Genomic DNA, 21,906 nt, shown 5'->3' with positions numbered 1-21,906 from the left:
GTAAGCCAAATAACAAAACTAATTAAGCCTTCTTACTTCCACGGACATTCAGATTTTTTTCAAGTAGTTCATTAGGTTTGTTTGTTCATCTTGCACAATACCACACGTTCGAATATGTTCCATGCTTTATGGCATCAAGTAATAATACAAAGCTTTTGTTTCTGCCTACTCAACCTATTTTATTAAATAAAGGAATTCCCTTCTGCCAGGCCTGTTGGGTCTTGCTCCTCCAAGCATAGACTACATTGTGTTTTCACATACCTAGCAAGGCATCTCACAGTTTAAGAATGACTTACAAAGATAATCATTTTCTTATCCTTGGAGCATCAAAACACAACATGACGTTAGAAGGGAGCCGAGGTTGGCGTGAAAGTTGTTGCTCACTTTGGCGAACAGTTAAACAGGTGCAAGGGGAGGGGGGTGAAGGGGGGAGTTGCAGAGAGGAAGAGAGGCGCCAGCACCCAGGGCGATTCCTCCCCCCATTACACCACTAGTTGTATTGCGCCAGATGTATATTACTTAGATACAAACTTGAAAATTTGGCCTATGCTTTTGAGGTTACTTTTACATCAATCTCGTCAATGGGTTATTTTGAAATTGAAAAGGACTGTCCTATTAAAACCTATAAATTCAAATAAAAAGCATAAATTGGGCCTCAGAATTTTTACTTATTTTGTGACTATTGCCATATCTAAATCTTTTAGTAAACAGACACAAAATCTATGTACTGTATGTCAAAACAACTAATTAAAGCAAGACCTACCCAGAATTTCCAATGTTTTCATCCTAATAGCTACAACGTGCATTCTACTAACTACGTAGTTATTTTATGTAGAAGATTTTGTCACTAACTCTAATGTGTATAGGGTCAGGGCATCATCAGAATATTAACAAGGAACTTTCATAAATGAGGACACAAAAAGGTACAATATTTAGTCATACGATCCCAATAACAGTTCCAGTTCTATGGGCTGAAATGTTGGAATGTTTGAGTATGTTTTATTTCATTGTTTCTCAACTTCTTTGTGCTAAGTACCCCCTAAATCAGGGGTGGCCAACTTTTTGGCTTCTCTGGGCCGTATTGGCCGAAAAAAAATTTTCTGGGGCCGCACAAACGCCGCAGCAAGACAGAGGAGGGAGACGGCAAGACGGTAAACACCCGGGGGCAGCAGAGGAAAATACTGCATCACCCTTGACTGGGGCCGCACAAAATACTTCACGGGGCCACAGGTTGGACACCCCTGCCCTAAATCATTCGGCAATTAGAAAGTATTATAATAACTAAACTACAGATTAAGCTATCAATATCAAGATTGCCAAATAAGTAAGTTTTAAATGTTCATCGAAATCAGCTAAAATATGCAATGATCACAAGAAGTTTATTCCATAACTCTACCATTACTCTGCACTAAACAAAACCAGGATCGAACGGACGTCTGCAGTCTGTCCCAAAATGGCAAAGATAGATCAAGAATACATATTTTATATCACATTCATTGTTGGTTTAATCATGACATTCAGGTTTTATGTGCCGTCATCTGCTGTGTTGGTATTGGTAAAAGGCCTTAAAGTCTGAAAATTATCCCTGGTTTCTACAGTTCTGAGCCCAATATTTATTTTCAACTTGGATGCCGAGTTGGTTCATGTACATATTTGATTTTTTTTTTTCCCTCATACTCTTGGAAAAGACCGCTTGCCAGTATACTGTATGTTCATATATATTAGAAAACTATAAGTATGCGAGGTCATTTTGCTCTCTAGATTCCTGTCCTCCAGTAAATTTGAAAGCAGCTCCACTGAACTTTCAATTAGACCTATTTGCTTGGCTGACTTACATGTTGGATATAGGTAAATTTCCATCAACTGGAGAACCCCAATACTTAAAAATCCTAAACACTCAATTTCAACAATTACTAATTATAGGCCAATTGCATCCATCCCCTTCTTTGTAAAATTATTGGAAGGTTTGGTCTATTTTCACTGGTTAAAATACTTCTTGCATCATTTTCTTTTGTATGAATCACAATCAGGCTTCAGGCTGAGACAGTTTTAGCTTCTATTCTAGATAGCTTGTATAACTTATTTAGTAAAGGTTCTAGTGCTTTGATAATGCAGTTTGTCTTGAGTAGTGCATTTGATCTCGTAGATCATAACAAATTGTTGAGTGTTTGGATGTCATTGGCATTCAAGATAAAGTCCTTGAGTGGATTTTAGAGGCTTTCTCTCATCACATACCTACCAGGTCCGATTTAATAATGACTGTTCTAGCAGTTGGAGCAATCTGTGTGGTGTCCCTCAGGCCAGAATTTCCAAAAACCCGTGTTAAAAAGCAACGGTCTGCTAATGCAGCCGTTTTGATACCAAATCTAAAAACCCGAGACATTCTTTAAAAAATCACGCATGCAAATAAGATCGGTGGACAGCAGCGAAGACGGGGGAGGGGGGTCACTACTAGTCCCAGTGGATAGTTTAGTGCCGCAGGAGAGAGTGGGCTTCTCTCCTGCTTCCGGGTGGGGGGGGGGGGGGAGTCAGGTCGGGTAGGATTTTTATTAGTGCAGCAGGAGAGAGGGGGCATCTCTCCTGCTGCCGGGGGGAGGGGAGCGCATTCGGGTCAGGTTGGGCAGGATTTTTTTTAGTGCAGCAGGAGAGAGTGGGCATCTCTCCTGCTGCTGAGGGGGGTCGCGGCCAGGATGTTAGGGAAGGGGTGTTGTGATGCAGAGGAGAGAATGGGCATCTCCTGTTGGCATCACAACACAGATGGGTTTTCTAGCAATCTCTGACACTGACCGGCACCCCTGGACCAGTTGCTTTTGTCGCTAAAAGCCGATGCCGCTTTTTGTAAATGGCTTGGCATTTTTTTAAGAATCCACCGGAGGGCTCATTTCAGTGTTGAAGAGCCCATTTGCATGTCGGTGTCGAAGACTGCTAGAAACCTCGCTAAAGACAGAGATAATCCGTTTTGATAATCTGCCGCTAAACTGCGTACAGGCTAAACCGTCGGAAAACAGTTTAGCAACGGCATTAAACTTTTGAGAATCTTGCCCTCAGGATTCACCGTTATCCCTTTACGTTTTAATATCTACTTATCTTCACTGGATAACAGATTATCTCATTTAAGGATTAAGCTGTTTAGTTACGCCGATGATATAACCATCTTGATTTCTACTTCAACTTCAGTTTCTCATATCAGTCATATAATCACTGAGGTCTTTTTGACAATTGAACAGTGGCTGGCTGAATTTAAATTAAAACTCAATCTGGAAAAGACAAAAAAATTTTACGCATCCCCCACACCAAAATTGTAGAGAGACATTTCTAACTTTAAATACTAACATTTATCCCATTCAATCCACTAAGATTCTAGGAGTGAAGTGATTTTGGCCCAGAACTTGACCATGAAGAATCAGGTTGATGCATTGGTACGAAAAGGCTTTCATACATTGTGATAATTGCGCACAATTAGAGCATATTTTGATGTTTCATCCTTCAGACTGCTGGTACAATCTTTGGCTTTGAGCCAGCTCAATTACTGTAACATTGTTTACGTCGCTGGTGCTCAAAAAAATCTTTTCAGATTGGGCATTATTCAGAATGCAACTATTTGATTGATTTCCAATCTGAAAAAGTTAGATCATATTATGCCTTTCTCCGCGAACTGCATTAGCTGCCGTTTGAGGTCCGTGTAAAATTTAAGTTTGGTTGTTTTTGCTTCAACATATCTGGCCTTATACCCATTTATCTTGTGGATTTGTTTATATTTTACACTCTAGACCAGTGGTTCCCAAACCTGTCCTGGGGGACCCCCCAGCCAGTCAGGTTTTCAAGATATCCCTAATGAATATGCATGAGAGAGATTTGCATACCTGTCACTTCCATTATATGCAGATCTCTCTCATGCATATTCATTAGGGATATCTTGAAAACCTGACTGGCTGGGGGTTCCCCCAGGACAGGTTTGGGAACCACTGCTCTAGACGGTCACGTGCACTATTTGCTTTTCTCTCAGTTAAAGGGTATAAATTTTATTTAATATCTGTATTTGTATTTATTGTTTTGTACATATTTGTTTCTTGTTTTAATTTTTGTACATTAATCTTATAAAATTAATAAAAATATTGGAAAGCAAAAAAAAAAGTGTATTTTGGATTCTGTTGGTTCTCTTTTTATATTACTAAAACAGATTTGAACATAAAAAAGTGTGTAAATTTTTAAAAATTTTTTTTAATTTTTCAATAACATATCAAGTATCCACTTGTACAGAAAGGTAAAGTTAAGCAGAAAATAAAATACAATGAAAATTATACAAAATAATCATCCATAATAAGAAAATTATAACTTGACTTCAACTCAAGTCCTCAATAGAGGATCCAAGGTATAGAATTAGCGAGCAATATTAATACACAACTCAAAGGTATAACAAAGAAAAAGACTCAATTAGCTGAGAGAGGATATCAAATAAATCAAACAGCACTCATGTTTTCCCTTCCTCCAGGCGAGCCACTGACAAAGAAAGTTGTCATTTGGCTAGGGTCAAAGAAAACACATTTACATGGGTGGCGAAGGAAAAAAGTCACCTCCAAGAGCAATAACACCTGGCTTTAAAATCAAAAATTCACATCGCCTTTTTTGTGTGTCATGTGCAAAGGGTGTAAATTTAAAAGATATCATCAAGCAGCATCTCGGGATAAGGATTTGAATTGTTAGTTGCGACTTCCAGTTCTTATCAACAATTTAGGCGACATTTAAAAACATCTCAGTTTACTAGATTTTTAGACAACTGAAGTATTTCATCTAATTGTAATTCATTTTACTTTTGTAAACCGCATAGAACTTAACGGTATTGCGGCATAGAAGTAAGTTTTTATGTTATGTATGTTATGCTCTGCCGGGCATACTGCGATTTTGTGTTGGAAAGATCAACTTTAAGAAAATGTTGAAAACGCAGCTCTTTTTTTTTACTATTAAATTCTTTATTCATTTTAAAGCCATGATTAAGTGCAGGATATAATGCAATCATATAACTCTATAAAAGCACTTAAATACTAAAAACGCAGCTCTTTGTTAATGCTTTCCTATGAAAATGTTGCTACTTCTGTTCTTCCTGTAAGATACAGTTTTAACGAATACCTAGGTTTTAACTTTTTCACAGTTTTATTGCTGATTGTTTAAGTGATAAGATGTCCATTGTTCTTAGCCATGCGACTAAAGGGTGATTAATATATTATGGGTGTAACCAATATGTTAACCGCATAGTTTTATGCGGTATATACATTTTTTAATAAATAAATGTTTATATGTAGTATCGGAGAATATAAATGGAGGCATGATCAGGAAGTGAACTAAAAAATAAAGCAGACAGTACTAAAAGAAATACCAGGACAATCATTAATAATTATTAATAAAATGCATTTTATATTTTTAACACTCACTTGTTGGCCATTAGGACTTTGAAATGGCTTCATGTAATTGCATCGCATGCAGGAGGACTGTCCAACATCTCCATACGTCTGTATGCAGATCATAGTAGCTTCCAGTTTGGTGATGCTTCCTGAAGTTAAAGAATGGAAAGTGCGTTGACAATTAGAGGTGGAACGCCAGTGTCGTACGTTTCACGGTCCATGGGATATACTGTAGATGTTCTACTCGTTTCCTTCCGTCCCTTCTCTTGCTTGTTTTTGGATGTGTAAACAAGGCCGAGTTGTCATCGGGCGTTTGTTGTCTAATGCTCTACAGATGTTATTATGGTGCAGTAATTTGCGTTGATGTCAATTTTTCTTTGAATGGCAGTACAGTGGAAAATGTAAATATAAATCAATGAAGGGGGTTGATGTTCAGCTTTTCCATGTAGGAGCTGTCATTGATTTTCATTCAACACTATTTACTTTAAAATTTATTCTGTTTAAAGACACCTTATAACTAATATTTCAATGTCTCAAATCATGAGTTTACTACTCGGGGATCTTCAGACCACCACCGAATGATGTACCTTCAATTTATTTATTTAGATTTCTATCCCATTCTCCCAGAAGCTCAGAACGGGTTACAAGTAGACATTCACAATCGTTTGAAAACAGAATAGTCGTGACAACAAATAGGTTACAGTAGACAATAACAGAGCTTATTCTAGAGACCAGACTGGTCATAGCGAAGAGTACTAGGAGAAGTATATTGAGGAGGCCCGATTGGCGGAAGAGGAAGGTCTTTACTGCTCTGTGGAAGGTCATTAGTAAGAGTACTAGGAGAAATATATTGAGGAGGCCCGATTGGCGGAAGAGGAAGGTCTTTACTGCTCTGCAGAAGGTCATTAGTAAGAGTACTAGGAGAAGTATATTGAGGAGGCCCGATTGGCGGAAAAGGAAGGTCTTTACTGCTCTGCGGAAGGTCATTAGTGGGTCTAGCGACCTGATCTGTGTGGGTAGTCGGTTCCATTGCTGAGGTAGGAAATGGCTGTAGGATCTTTTGTACGCTGTACTCATTCGGAGGGATCTTCCCGCGGGAATGCTGAGTCTTTGTTCCGCTTTGGAGCGGAGGGGGCGGTTAGGGGTGGATGCTATGTAGGCTGGGGTTTTCAAGTGGTTCCAATGCTCATAAGTCCCAATGATTTGTTAGTCTGACATTTATTATTTTTCTTCTTTTTTTTACTTTTTATATACTATACATACATTCTATGAAACATCAATTTATCATGACGAGTAGTACTTAGCTTTGTTATATGCTCCTCCCCTTATATGCCTAACAATGCAGACTAACAAATCATTGGGACTTATGAGCATTGGAACCACTTGAAGGTACATCATTCGGTGGTGGTCTGAAGATCCCTGAGTAGTAAACTCATGATTTGAGACATTGAAATAGTAGTTATGTGACTGATTTTCATTGGCATTCTGAAAATGCCACTGGAAATCTTCACCGACCACCTTGGCACTATCTGGATCGTGTTGGAACAATTCTGAGCCAGAGCCAGAAGTTAGCCAGATGCTGCCGATATTCATTACCAGCGCCAGATAACGAGCAAGAGAAGTTACCCCTCCCTTCCGGATCTGGCATTACCTTGTTCATGTCCTATTTAAATGTATGAAACTATTCTCTGTATCCTGCCCTAATGTGCTTTGTGCAGGTTATAAATCTTTCAAATAAATCTAAATCCCCCTTTGAGTTAGTTCTCATGCTGTATTGTGTCTCATCACTTAAATTTCCTTTGCCCAATAGAGAAGAGAGTCTTTGTTTTACAATAATATATGAATTGCAGAGCCAGTCTTGACCTTGAAGGTCAAGGATTTCCATCTTTTACAATTAAATAGGCATTTAGTATCATTCCGAGGTAACGCTTATGTGGGTGAACATGAATTTTACCAGGATGAAAATTACTTTCTTTCAGTGTAGCTAAAAAACTTACGTTAGCCACATTTAGAGGAGATGTTCCGGGAGGAGGGGAAGGAGAGAGATACTATTTCTATGGCTTGCAAAGCCCACTGCAGCTCTTTGTAATTTTTTTCTTTTCTTTTTTTAAATTGTGAGTCCTCCAGAAACAGAAAAATTCCTACTGTCTTCCCTCGCTCCATCCACTGAAGAACTGATCACCGGGAGCATCTTTCTCTATATAACCTGGACATGCCAAGTTGACACGGTGACAAAATTCATCACCATTCCCGTCCCCGCAGATAACCGCGGGAAACCATTTTCATGTCATTCTTTAAGGAGAGAGGGAAGAATCAGAGTATGAATGGCCACAACCACTGACCCACAAGCTTTGCTTTGAAGAATGCTGGTGTAGAAGGACTGAGGTTGAAACAGACACTACAGAATGACAGTCTCTGGTATCCAGAGCAGATATTGTGATGTCATAATGCCTCATTCCAAAAGTGCCTACGGTAAGAGCCAATCACATCAGTGATGTCAAAATGGCTTCATTATCTTTGGCTCACATAAGAATCAGAGTATGAATGGCCACAACCACTGACCCACAAGCTTTGCTTTGAAGAATGCTGGTGTAGAAGGACTGATGTTGAGATAGACACTAAAGAATGACAGTCTCTGGTATCCAGAGCAGATATTGTGATGTCATAATGCCTCATTCCACCAGTGCCTAAGAGCCAATCACATCAGTGATGTCACAATGACTTCATTATCCTTGGCTCACATAAGAATCAGAGTATGAATGGCCACAACCACTGACCCAAAAGCTTTGCTTTGAAGAATGCTGGTGTAGAAGGACTGAGGCTGAAATAGACACTAAAAAATGACATGGGATTATTTCCCGCGGTTATCCACGGGGACGAGAACAGTGATGAATTTTGTCACCGTGTCATTCTCTAAGTAGGTCTAAGTGCAGACATCTGTCTTTTTAAACATGGGGTTCCTTTTACCAAGGCACGCTAGCAGTTTTAGTGTGCGCCAGCCGCTACCGCCTCCTCTTGAACAGGTGGTTGTTTTTCAGGTAGCGCGCTCTATAGCGCGTGCTATAAACACTAGCGCACCTTTGTAAAAGGAGCCCATGGACTTCCCTTCTGAAATTGGAATTGGATGGCTATATTTTGACTCTTCCCTAGTCCTGCCCAAATGCCCAAGTCACACCCCCTTGCCATAAGAAATTGCATTTTTAGATATCCATATTCTGGCTTTATAAAATTGGATTTTGGATATCCATGTGACGTGGATGTCTAAATGCTGTTTTTCAGACATCCAAAACACTAAGGAGTCTTTTTACTATAGTGCGCTAAATGTTAAAATGCCCATAGGAATATAATGGGTATTGTAGCATTTAGTGCATGTTAATCATTAGCATGTGTTAAATCAATTAGTACATCTTAGTAAAATGACCCCCTAATAGAGCTTCAAAAATAAGCCACATACCCAGTGGCACAGTAAGTGGGGGGTGGGGCAATCCGCCCCGGGTGCTATCTTGCTGAGGGCACTGGCACCCCTTCTCCTCTCTGTCCCCCTGCTCCTCCCCCCGCCACACGTGCGCCTTCACTTCTCCCCCCCCTGTCACGCTCTCTCTTCACTTCAGCCTGCTCGCACCACTGTCGGCTTTCCCTCTGATGTCACTTCCAGGTCCCGTGCCCAGGAAGTGACGTCGGAGAGAGAGCTGATGCCAACACGAGTAACAGGTTGGCGACGCTGCTCACGCCGGGATGTTAAAAGAGGTACGGTATAGGGAAAGGGGTGCGCATGCACGGCGAGGGGGCGGAGAACAGGGGAGGGGCACCTCTCACCCTCGCTATACCACTGTACATACCCCCCTTTTTTTTCTTTACTAAGCTGCTATAGAAGTTTCTATCGTGGCCCACTACTTTGACGCTCATAGAATTCATATAAGTACTGGAACAGCGTCAGCGCATTTAACACCCCAGTCCATGGTAGAAACCATCAGCACCCCTCCCTATCATTTTTTTCCTTACATGTTTTCTTTCCCCTGGTGTATTGTAATTCCAGCCCTTTTTTCCCTTTTGTTCCCGTTTGTCAATGTTTTTATACGTCTTAGAAAGTTGTTATTCCTGTATCCCATCTCTATCTCTCTTTTTTTTTCCCCCCACACTGTCTTTGTATTATTGAGCTCTACCGGTGTCCGGATGTTTGGGTCTGTGTGTGCTTGTTTTCAGTTCTTGTTGTGTGGGGAGCTTGTGGGTTGTGTGTAGGTCTGAGTGGTGTTTGTGTGTCAGCTGTTCGAGTGTTTGGTACGTGTGGAATCGTTTGGGGATTCTTTATGGTGCATCTATATATAAAACTGACAGGGGTGACCGACCACATCTTCCTGCCTCTGTACCTGCTCCTTGCCTGGGTAGTTTGCTGCCTTTTGTGGGAGCGGTAACTAGAGAAATCCCACCCATCCCCGCCAGAATCCTCTCCGTCCCCACCCATCCCCGCAAGGAATTACCTCCATCCCCGCCCGTCCCCATAAAAAGCAGCAATTACTTCTGACAGGATCATCAATTCCACAGTTTCTTTTGTGTTTGCGCTGCTGTTTTCCTTGTGTAATCTCTTTGGTGGAACCACTGAAAGGGTGGTTGATCGCTGGAATAGTCTTCCACTGCAGGTGATTGAGGCCAGCAGCGTGCCTGATTTTAAGGCCAAATGGGATCAGCACATGGGATCTATTCACAGGGCAAAGGTAGGGGAGGCAAATGAATGGGCCGTGGCCCTTATTTGCCATCTATTTCTATGTTTCTATGTTTCTTTTTTTGTTTTCTGTTCAGGTAATTAACTTATAAACCCCCTCTTTTACTAAGGCTGACGTGTCCATTATATTATATGGATGAACCCTGCTTCCAAAGCCTTCCATCCCCTTGGGAGTCCCGTGGGCCAGAATGGGGTCCTCATGGGAGTCCCGTGGGTTAGAGGGGGATTCCCGCGGGATTCCCACGATCCCCGTTCCCGTGCAGACCTCTAGCGGTAACGCCCGCTGGGGTATTTTTCTGTGATTCTGGCATGGTTCAAACCTTTATACAGCTGTACTGTATGTATGCCTTTGTTCTGCTCCATTTGTTGTGCATTCCTTTGTATTTAGGTTACCTTGTGTCTTAATAAAGATGATATTACAAAAAAAGAAAGTTGTTATTATTCCTGGTGATATTTTGTCTTTATAAACTGTATTTTAGCTAACAAATGTTTGTAACGATTTTGTACGCCCCCCCCCTAGAAGGTTTGATTAGGCGGTATAAGAAATTTTAAAGAAACTTGAAACTCTACAGCAGCTTAGTAAAAGGGGGCCCTCATTTTTAAGCTCTTAAACTCAAATTTCAGCTGAAATCTTACGCTCCTAAATTTAGCTGAAAATTGGGCACAAATGTACGTACGAGTCCTAATATTCACAATCAGTAGGATATGACAGTGGCTGTCAAACCTTCTCCTGGGGAGGCACCTCAACCAGTCAGGTTTTCAGGCTATCCACAAAGAATATTCATGAGAGAGATTTGAATACCCTTGTCTCCATTACGTGCAAATCTCTCTCATGAATATTCTTTGTGGATAGCCTGAAAACCTGACTGGCTGGGGTGCCTCCCCAGGAGAAGGTTTGACAGCCACTGTCATATCCTACTGATTGTGAATATTAGGACTCGTACGTACATTTGTGCCCAATTTTCAGCTAAATTTAGGAGCGTAAGATTTCAGCTGAAATTTGAGTTTAAGAGCTTAAAAATGAGGGCCCCCTTTTACTAAGCTGCTGTAGAGTTTCAAGTTTCTTTAAAATTTCTTATACCGCCTAATCAAACCTTCTAGGGGGGGCGTACAAAATCGTTACAAACATTTGTTAGCTAAAATACAGTTTATAAAGACAAAATATCACCAGGAATAATAACAACTTTCTTTTTTTGTAATATCATCTTTATTAAGACACAAGGTAACCTAAATACAAAGGAATGCACAACAAATGGAGCAGAACAAAGGCATACATACAGTACAGCTGTATAAAGGTTTGAACCATGCCAAAACTTGACTGGCTGGCGTGCCTCCAGGACCAGGTTATATTGTGGATATCCTGTATACTGGTTGGCTGTGGGATCACCAGAACAGGTTTGAGAAGTATTATGCAAATATTTCTGTACGTAAGTATGGAGCGTAGTCGGTACTTTTCAACTATTCAATGTGTGTTTGTTATTTTTAATTTGGTTCAATTAAATGCTCTTCCAACAGGTATCGTGCAAATGGTGAACCTCATTGCAAGATCTGTAAGCCTGATGAACTCACCGTCTGAACCGATTTGCCAGCTCACATTTACAAGAGGAGCCTTGGACTGCGGCTTGCTCTCTGTCACAACCACACAGGCTTTGAGACTGAGAAGGTCTGATGGTGTAAAATTGTGCTTAATCAGCCACTCGGGCGGATCCTGCCACGCTTGAAATAACAGAGAGAGAAATAGAAAGTGTCGTATCATTACAAACAGGTTCTCTTGTTAAAACAAACCGGGAATTTATGAAACTTGTTTCCTGTTTTAGCAATGAAAATATGTTACTATTTCATTGGGAAATATATCTTGCACATCTTTAGTACATTTTGGCACAGATATTGGCATCCGCCAAAAAAACGGCTGCTGATCGTGTGCCAATTACACAACATAAGAACAGCCTTACTAGGTCAGATGTTCCATCAAAAGCCCAGTAGCCCGTTCTCACGGTTGCTAATCCAGATCCCTAGTACCTGGCCAAAACCCAAATAAGCAAGATTCTAGAACCTCAAAGAGTAGCAACATTCCAGCATCTCAAAGAGTAAGCAAGATTCTAGAACCCCAAAGAGTAGCAACATTCCAGCATCTCAAAGAGTAAGCAAGGTCCTAGAACACCAAAGAGTAGCAACATTCCAGCATCTCAAAGAGTAAGCAAGATTCTAGAACCCCAAAGAGTAGCAACATTCCAGCATCTCAAAGAGTAAGCAAGGTCCTAGAACACCAAAGAGTAGCAACATTCCAGCATCTCAAAGAGTAAGCAAAGTCCTAGAACACCAAAGAGTAAGCAAGATTCTAGAACCTCAAAGAGTAAGCAAGATTCTAGAACCTCAAAGAGTAGCAACATTCCAGCATCTCAAAGAGTAAGCAAGATTCTAGAACCTCAAAGAGTAAGCAAGATTCTAGAACCTCAAAGAGTAGCAACATTCCAGCATCTAAAAGAGTAAGCAAGATTCTAGAACCTCAAAGAGTAGCAACATTCCAGCATCTCAAAGAGTAAGCAAGATTCTAGAACCTCAAAGAGTAGCAACATTCTAGCATCTCAAAGAGTAAGCAAGATTCTAGAACCACAAAGAGTAGCAACATTCCAGCATCTCAAAGAGTAAGCAAGATTCTAGAACCCCAAAGAGTAGCAACATTCCAGCATCTCAAAAAGTAAGCAAGATTCTTGAACCACAAAGAGTAGCAACATTCCAGCATCTCAAAGAGTAAGCAAGATTCTAGAACCTCAAAGAGTAAGCAAGATTCTAGAACCTCAAAGAGTAGCAACATTCCAGCATCTAAAAGAGTAAGCAAGATTCTAGAACCTCAAAGAGTAGCAACATTCCAACATCTCAAAGAGTAAGCAAGGTCCTAGAACACCAAAGAGTAGCAACATTCCAGCATCTCAAAGAGTAAGCAAGATTCTAGAACCACAAAGAGTAGCAACATTCCAGCATCTCAAAGAGTAAGCAAGGTCCTAGAACACCAAAGAGTAGCAACATTCCAGCATCTCAAAGAGTAAGCAAGATTCTAGAACCCCAAAGAGTAGCAACATTCCAGCATCTGAAAGAGTAAGCAAGATTCTAGAACCCCCAAATAGTATCTACATTCCATGCGGAATCCAACTTAGTAGCAACATTCTAGACCCCCAAAGAGTAGCAACATTCCATGCTACCGATCCAGGGCAAGCAGTGGCTTCCCCCCATATCTTTCTCAATAACAGATTATGGACTTTTCCTTTAGAGAATTGCGCCTCCATGAAAGATAGGTGTCAAAAATATACACCAGGGTTTCCCAGGCCTACATTCCCAGCACCTATCTTTGTTGCGAATTGTGCCTACATAGGTATTTTAAGCCGCCTAATGCCACTGTTAGCCATGCCTACAGTGGTGTTAGGTGGCCTAAAGCGCTTACATAGATGCAATTCTGGCACATATTATTTAGGCACTGATAGGCGCTTTTATGCCATTTTAAACAGTGTTTGTTAATTAACTTAGGGTTGGCCACGGTTGGGAACAGAATTCTGGGCTTGATGGATCTTCGGACTGTCCCAGGATGACAATTCTTATGTTCTTAATGATTTCAGGAAAACTGAACCTCCTGGGAATGCATGCGAGTTATTGTTTGGCTCTTTGACATGACTAACCCTACTAAAATAAGTAAACATGACTTTAAAAAATATATAGATCTACATTACACTTACCATAATGGGAAATACAGTTAACAGACTGCAAGAAAAGAGATAACAAAGGTTACAAAACAGGAAACTAGAGTAAAACGGGCAAAAGTTGTCTGAAGACTAACAGCACAGATGTATATTTTTCAGCATTCCCCGTAACTCTGTATGCCTTACTTTACGTTGAGGGCAACTTTTGCCATTGTTTCATCTGGACGTGCATGCAAAGTTCTTGTGAGCATCCTATCCCTTTTTACATCTGGTGATACCGCTCGTACCATCACCTTCAGATAACATGCTACAGTCTTATTCCAAGCCAGCCAGCTTGCATGTCAAATATATTTAAATACACTCTTACAAGATAATTTTTAGAGATTAACCGGGATCTCAAGTGCTCACAGCCAGACTTTTGAGATAATTTTCAAAGTCAATGGCTAATACCGTGAGCTATCATTGATCCCGTATATATTCTCTATATCTGTATTACGTGCATTTTACTAAACAACTTTAAATACCTTTCTTTCTTTTTCTTTTCTCCTATTAAGCTATTTCTATTAAATTGTTTAAATTTTCCTCATAAATTAATTAGTGATCCTACACTATATGGAATAGCAAAGCATAAAATTTACATATTTTATAATTAATTTATGAGGAAAATTTAAACAACTTAATAGAAATAGCTTAATAGGAGAAAAGAAAAAGAAAGAAAGGTATTTAAAGTTGTTTAGTAAAATGCACGTAATACAGATATAGAGAATATATACGGGATCAATGATAGCTCACGGTATTAGCCATTGACTTTGAAAATTATCTCAAAACTCTGGCTGTGAGCACTTGAGATCCCGGTTAATCTCTAAAAATTATCTTGTAAGAGTGCATTTGAGATTTGCGTGACAGCGCATTGTAATAGGTGGATAGTGTGATTCACAATATTAAATTGAGTGGTGAAATATATTTAAATTGCATATTTTGAATAAAGTAGATAAGAAACGCAATCGGTCCATGGTGGCCCCACCTGAACTTTTTTTTCAGTATATATTTTTATTACCTTTTTATGTTCAGTAATACAAATAAAACAAACTAACAGTCAGACCTAGTTCTGGCTAGTTCAATTCATCTTTCTCTTGTACTAACAGCCATTTTTACTTTCAGTTATCTTTAGCTCAATGAAGATATAAGTGTGCAGGGCTGTGCAAGGCATTTGTCTATAATGTGTGTGTGGGCGAAGGGTTCTCACTAGAGGTCTGCACGGGAACGGGGATTGTGGGAATCCTGCGGGTTCCGCGGGGGTCCCACAGGAATCCCCCCTAACCCCTCCTCTGGCCCACGGGACTCCCAGGGGAACCCCCTCTGGCCAAAGGGACTCCCACGGGGATGGAAGGCTTTGGAAGCAGGGTTCATCCATATAATATAATGGACACATCAGCCTTAGTAAAAGAGGGGGTTTATAAGTTAATTACCTGAGCAGAAAACAAAAAAAGGGTTCCACCAAAGAGATTCCACAAGGAAAACAGCAGCGCAAACACAAAAGAAACTGTGGAATTGATGATCCTGTCAGAAGTAATTGCTGCTTTTTATGGGGACGGGCGGGGATGGAGGTAATTCCTTGCGGGGATGGGTGGGGACGGAGAGGATCTTGATGGGGACGGGTGGGGATGGAGAGGATCCTGACGGGGATGGGTGGGGACAGAGAGGATCCTGACGGGGAAGGAGAGGATCCTGGCGGGGATGGGTGGGGACGGAGAGGATACGGGTGGGGATGGGTGGGATTTCTGTCCCCGCACAACTCTCTAGTTCTCACCTGCTGCTCTGCAGGCTCAGTCCCTGTCCCTGTAGCTGCATTTGCTGTCCTCTCCCAGCTCTGCCCCCGCCGTATCCAGCACATGGTCATCAGCAGAATTCTCAAAACACGACAAAGTGGCATCTCTAGTTCAAACAAGGAGAATTACGTTTCCTGCATGCTACAAACTCAGTGCATCTTATATAACCTGATGAAACGAGTGACTCTGCTTCCCTCCCCGGCGGGTCCCTCCCCTTGTGATGTGCAGGGAGGAAGACATGAGAGAGCTTCAGGACTGTGCAGTCAGTAACATTAGCAGGCAGCACACATACCGGCATAACAAATTGACACCAACCACTATTTTGGGCAACAAAAGGCCACAACTTTATTATAACACCCATGTAAATAAAACCCTAGGAAGCACCCGAGCCTTCCTCCGGCCATGAAAGCCAGCAAGGGAGCTCATCCTTCAACTCTTGAGGCCCACCATACCTTTCTACCAGCGAGGCCACATTTCTCCGCCCACCCGCCATGGATGCCAGCGAGGCAGACATTTTGTCCAGAGGACTGCTAAACTCCTCCCTTTGAGTCCATTCACATGTCTTTTTGTCCTAATGTTTTTGCTCGGGTGCCCCTGCCGTTGTGACAAGTAACGGCAGCAAACACAAGTATTGCAGAACTTCTAACTCTCTAACATAGATCATCTGCCTGTCTCTAATACATGCTTTAGTACGATTCACACGAAAATTCTGCTAACAAACGTGGAGAAAGGAATAAGCCTCCTAAGCTTGCCTCGCATCCCTACACCACCGGCTGGTGACACATTAAAGAAAAGGGGAGGGAGGGAGGAAAAACCCCTGCCGCTGTGGAGCTCAAAAAGACCAGCTTTCTATCTCCCGACATTTAGTGTGTTATTATGTTTTCATGTATAGCTAACACAACATAACGTTCAATGTGGTTTACAAAATAGAATACAAAAACTGCACATATACAGTTGAATGTCCATCCTGTTTCCAACAGTGGCTAATCCAGGTCACAAGTACCTGGCAAGAACCCGAAGAGTAAAACAGATTTTATGCTGCTTATCATAGGAATAAGTTGTGGATTTCACCAACATTTAATCATGGCTTATGAACTTTTTCTTTTAGGAAATTAGCCAAACCTTTTTTAAACCCTGCTAAGCTAACTACTTTCACCACATTCTCTAGCAACAAATTCCAGAGTTTAATTACATGCCTCCTAGTCCTAGTATTTTTGGAAAAAGTAAACTAGTGATTCATCCCATGAGGAAAGGCTAAAGCAGCTAGGGCTTTACAGCTTGGAGAAGAGATGGCTCAGGGGAGATATGATAGAGGTCTATAAGTTTATTATTAGGTTTTTACATACCGCCTATCAAGGTTATCTAATCGGTTTTACAATCAGGTACTCAAGCATTTTCCCTATCTGTCCCGGTGGGCTCACAATCTATCGAACGTACCTGGGGCTATGGAGGACTGAGTGACTTGCCCAGGTCACAAGGAACAGCGCAGGGTTTGAACCCACAACCCCAGGGTGCTGAGGCTGTAGCTCCAACCACTGCGCCACACACTCCTCTGAGTGGAATGGAATGCCGTAATGCTGCCCAAAACACGCCTCTAATACACCCCTTAAGATTTAGACATACTGGAGGGAAATGACCTGCAAGACGTCAAAAAAGTCACTTTTCAAACTCAGCATTTGGATGTTTTGGTGATTAAAATGTCCAAGTGCTAGTTTAGCCATCTTTTGGACATTTTCCTTTTTTTCAAAACGAACCCCATAGCTCTTGTTTAACTCAGTTATGCAAGATAATTTTTTAAGGCCCTCTTTAATCAAGCTGTGCTAGAGGTTTTTATTGTGGGCCAGCGAGATAAGTGCTCCGAGTCTGACACGAGGACAGAATTAGTCCTCGTCCCCCACAGATAACTGCGGGAAACCATCCCATGTCATTCTTTAGACTCTATCGCAGCCTCAGTTCTTCTATACCAGAATTCTTCAATGCAAGGCTTGAGGGTCAGTGGCTGTGTCCATTCATACTTTGATTCTTCCCTCTCTCTCCTTAAAGAATGATACGGGGATGGGTTTCCCGTGGTTAACAGCAGGGACGGGGACAAATTCTCTAGGAAAGGAATTCTAGGAGCATCAGAGAATTTACCGCACCGACCCATGTTAAAAACATCTATTGCAACTTGATAAAAGAGGTGGGGGTTAAGTCTTTTAGCAGTCGGTCAGAAAGTGAAGACATGAGACTAAAAACAGTCCAAAATACCGCGGTGCGCCTCATCTTTGGCCTAAAGAAATGGGAACATGTCACCCCTTTCTATCACCAACTACACTGGCTACCATTTGAATCCAGAATACTCTTTAAATTTGCATGCTTCTGCTACAAATCGGTTAACGGCTCCTCCCCAAGTTACATAAACACACACTTTAACCTCTACTGCAGCAACAGGACATCACGGAGAACTCAATTGTTCGCCTTCCCTTCGCCTAAACACTGCCCTCTCAAAAGATTCCTGGATAGAACTTTTGCCTTCCAAGCAGCCAAGTCGAACCCATGGCTAGCTCAGATGATACTCGAGGCCCCCACTTACCTATCATTCAGAAAACTACTAAAAACGTACCTTTTCAGCAAACACGACCCTTAATAACCCATTCACCTCACAGAACACTTACCCCACCGCTGCCCCCTTCCTCCTTCACCAGTCCCTCCCTCCCCCACTCTCTACCTCCCCTACCTAGCTCGGTCAAACCTGCAATTTCTGTAATATTGATGTAAACCTGCCCTCTGTGCAGACAGTTAAGAATCGCTGTAACTTCACGGCTGACTGCGGCAAATCACTGTAATTTATCGTAATTCGGCCTGCAATTTTCTGTCAAAAATTCTTCTAATTATGCTGTAAATCTGCTTCTAATTTTGTAAACCTACCTCTAATTTTGTTGTAAATCTGCTACTCAATGCAGATCATTTGCTAATTGATGTAAACCGCCTAGAACTCACTGGGTATGGCGGTATATAAGAATAAAGAATAATAATAATAATAATAATGACTTGTCTGGAACTAAATATCTATACCTTACAGAAAAAGGAAAGAGAATAAGGCATAAGAAGTGCCCCGTTTAGATTTAAAAGATATGCATGTGGGCATGCGTACATACATAGGAAACAACAGATCGGAGAAGGTTATCATGCTGCTGTACCGGGCCATGGTAGGCCCCCACCTGGTCCAGCACTGATCGCCGTACATGAAGAAGGACATTGACGTCATAGTCTATATACTACTGCTTGCCACAAACCATTTTACTTTTTATCAGCAGGAAATACAACACTGCCCTCCTCCCATTATGACACAGTTGAAATTAAACAAAAAAAATTTGCATCAGGAGATGAGAAGATATCGCATTGTCTGGTCTTATCATTTTCCATTGACGCAGCAGTTTCTAATCACACTATTTCACCTCAAAAAGCCAACAAGGATTGATTTATTTCCTGAAAATGCATGCTGCAAACATTTGCGTCTTATCAAAGGAAACGTGAAAAGTTTGTTCTATACTGAGCGAACAATCATTGCATTAGCCTACCAGAAGGAATTTCTAAACCATATAAGTTTATAGTATAGGCCAGGGGTGGGCAACTCCGGTCCTCGAGGGCCAGAATCCAGTTGGGTTTTCAGGATTTCCCCAATGAATTTGCATTAGATCTATTTGCATGCACTGCTTTCAATGCATAGTCTTTGGGGAAATCCTGAAAACCCGACTGGATTTCAGCCCTCAAGGACCGGAGTTGCCCACCCTTGGTAAAGTCAATTCTGGTCCTCGAGAGCTGGAGCCAGGTCAGGTTTTCAGGATATCCACAGTAAATATGCATGAGATAGATTTGCATCTCAAGGAGGCAATGCATGCAAATCCATCTCATACATATTCATTGTGGATATCCTGAAAACCTGGCCTGGATCCGGCTCTCGAGGACCAGAATTGCCTACCCCTGGTATAGACACTAAAATGCTTCTATGCCAGAAAAACATTGGGATCACATCCCTGAAAGAATTGTCACAGAAGTTAGGTTTATTTCCATCATGCTATGCATAAAAAAATAAGTTTGGAGACAAATTCATTAGGCTCCTGTTGAGAAACCACACTATGCTGTATTTGAGTAATGTTTTCATTAATTTACTTCAGGGGTAGGCAATTCCGGTCCTCGAGAGCCGGAGCCAGGTCAGGTTTTCAGGATCTCCACAATGAATATGTATGAGATGGATTTTCATGCACTGCCTCCTTGAGATGCAAATCTATCTCATGCATATTTATTGTGGAGATCCTGAAAACCTGACCTGGCTCCGGCTCTTGAGGACCGGAATTGCCTACTCCTGATTTACTTCATCCAAACAGCAGCAAAACAGAGAAGTAAAGATCTCTGCAGAAATCCAGAAAGATATCCATAGAAATTCTGACAGCAGTTCTGTTGGCACCTCAAAGCAGAAGAATATTTGTTTCCTTGTGGGAGCTGTATTGGAAATTGATTAGAAAGCTTATCAATAAACTCTGATGTAGGAGTGCTGTTATTTGTTCCCAGACCGCCTACAACCCCTGAAGCAGGTATTGTGTTGAAACGTGACTGGGGTCTGGGTACCCAGATGCTGTTCTAGAATTATAAGGTTAATGCTTGGTTGCTTCCAACATTTTATATTTTAGTAGAGACTAATTTTGTATTTTTTTTTTGTTTTAATCCAATATCTAATCCTAACGAAGGAAACGAAACCCGGGTCGAGGAGTTACAGCGCACTAATCTCGAGTGGAGTTGTTGGAGTGGCGAGCACAAATCCGGGTATTGCCTTGGTCATTGGGGACCTGCTGACGGTCTGGCACAGAGTGACAAATTCACTTTCTCACTTAGATAAGTCCCATTTCATTTTATTTTTTTTGTTTATTGAGAAAGTCACATTACATACATGGTGGTTACATTATACCATTTTTCCCTGAAAATAAGACAGTGTCTTATATTAATTTGGGGTCCAAAAAACGCATTACGGCTTATTTTCAGGGGATGCCTTTTTTTTATAATGTATAACAATCATCTCTCCCTTCCTCTCCTCCACCAAAATAAATTCTTTCTCTTTCCTTTCTCCCTCCCATGTACAGCATCTTTCCTCCCCTCTCACCCATCTCCTTGTGCAGCATCTTTCTATCCCTCCCTCCCTCCCTCCCATTCCCCTGTGCAGCAGAACCCCACTGATCTTCCCACCATGAGACTGACATACCTCCGCTCCGAGGCCTCCATAAACAGCAGCGGCAGCGCTCTGAACAGGCTTCTTCACGGCTTTCCCTGCCGGGGTCTTCCCTCTGCCTCATTACTGATGATAATATCAATAGGTGCTGGATTTATTGAGTGTTAATGCATTTCTTCTGATTCAAAAGGACGCCTCAGCCCCACCACTCCTCCACTGTATTAGTTTTATACTGTGGGAAGCATGTTGTGGCGCTTCATCATTGGCTGTCAATTTGATTTCTTTTTTGTTCATTAGTTTTTCATTTTATACTGTTATTTAAATATATTTTTTTGTATCTCTTCAATAAATAAGTGTAAAATGTATACAATACTTATCTCAGCCAAACCCGGGAGTCAGACCCGACATGTTTCGCATGAAAAGGTGCTTTATCAAGGGTCTCCCTGTGTGACACAGAAAAGAAGCCCTTTTCTTGAAAAAATTTTTTGATACATTCACCATAGAGCTTATAAATGTTAAAACTTACCAAGGTCGCCGCTGTCATCCGACTCCAACTGAATTGTGAGCAAAGATGGCGTCGTCGTCCTTAGACTCAGATTTAAATCCTCCCTCTCCTGTCTTCAATAGTCCCGCCCCTTGCAGCTGATAGGCCCAAGAATTACATCACTGATCCCCACTCGATCTCGTTGTTTAACCCCTGCGGTGCAACGGTGTCTAGCATAAATATAAATCTTTGCTCGCTCTCATTCAGTTTCACTTTGTCACCCCCCCCCAGTATCAAAACCCTTCACTTTATTAATGACCCGCCATTTCAAATCATTTATAGTGTGTTTGTGCTTAAGCCAGTGCTCTGTCAAAGGTGCTTGCAGTACCTCATTAAGTATGCGCGATTTGTGTTCTGTCAGCCGCATCTTAATTTTCCTACTAGTGCGACCGATGTACATAAGGTCGCAGGGACAGATTATCACGTAGACCACCCCTTGAGTATTACAGTCAGTCTGAAACCTGGATTTCAGGGTCAGTTCCCTGCCAGGGACCTCCCACGTATCCCCTACAATGGTGG

General features: G+C 41.5%; 1 protein-coding gene across 1 annotated transcript in view; it reads right to left on the bottom strand.

Annotated features, from left to right (window-relative positions):
• IL17RB (interleukin 17 receptor B) overlaps positions 1-15,744 on the bottom strand; it is a 31,547-nt gene extending 15,803 nt beyond the window's left edge. Inside the window, exons 1-4 of the mRNA XM_033926609.1 lie at positions 15,622-15,744; positions 13,848-13,872; positions 11,689-11,835; positions 5,430-5,548 (exon numbers count right to left, since the gene is read on the bottom strand). Coding sequence (XP_033782500.1) covers positions 5,430-5,548; positions 11,689-11,835; positions 13,848-13,872; positions 15,622-15,744 — 414 coding nt within the window. The remainder of the gene's footprint in view (positions 1-5,429; positions 5,549-11,688; positions 11,836-13,847; positions 13,873-15,621) is intronic.
• Between the last annotated feature and the right edge of the window lie 6,162 nt (positions 15,745-21,906).

The sequence above is a fragment of the Geotrypetes seraphini genome, chromosome 17 (genome assembly GCF_902459505.1).
Source record: "Geotrypetes seraphini chromosome 17, aGeoSer1.1, whole genome shotgun sequence".
Taxonomy (NCBI): Eukaryota; Metazoa; Chordata; class Amphibia; order Gymnophiona; family Dermophiidae; genus Geotrypetes; species Geotrypetes seraphini.
Note: the sequence above shows the minus strand (reverse complement) of the source record. Positions and strands in the feature narration are given on the sequence as shown.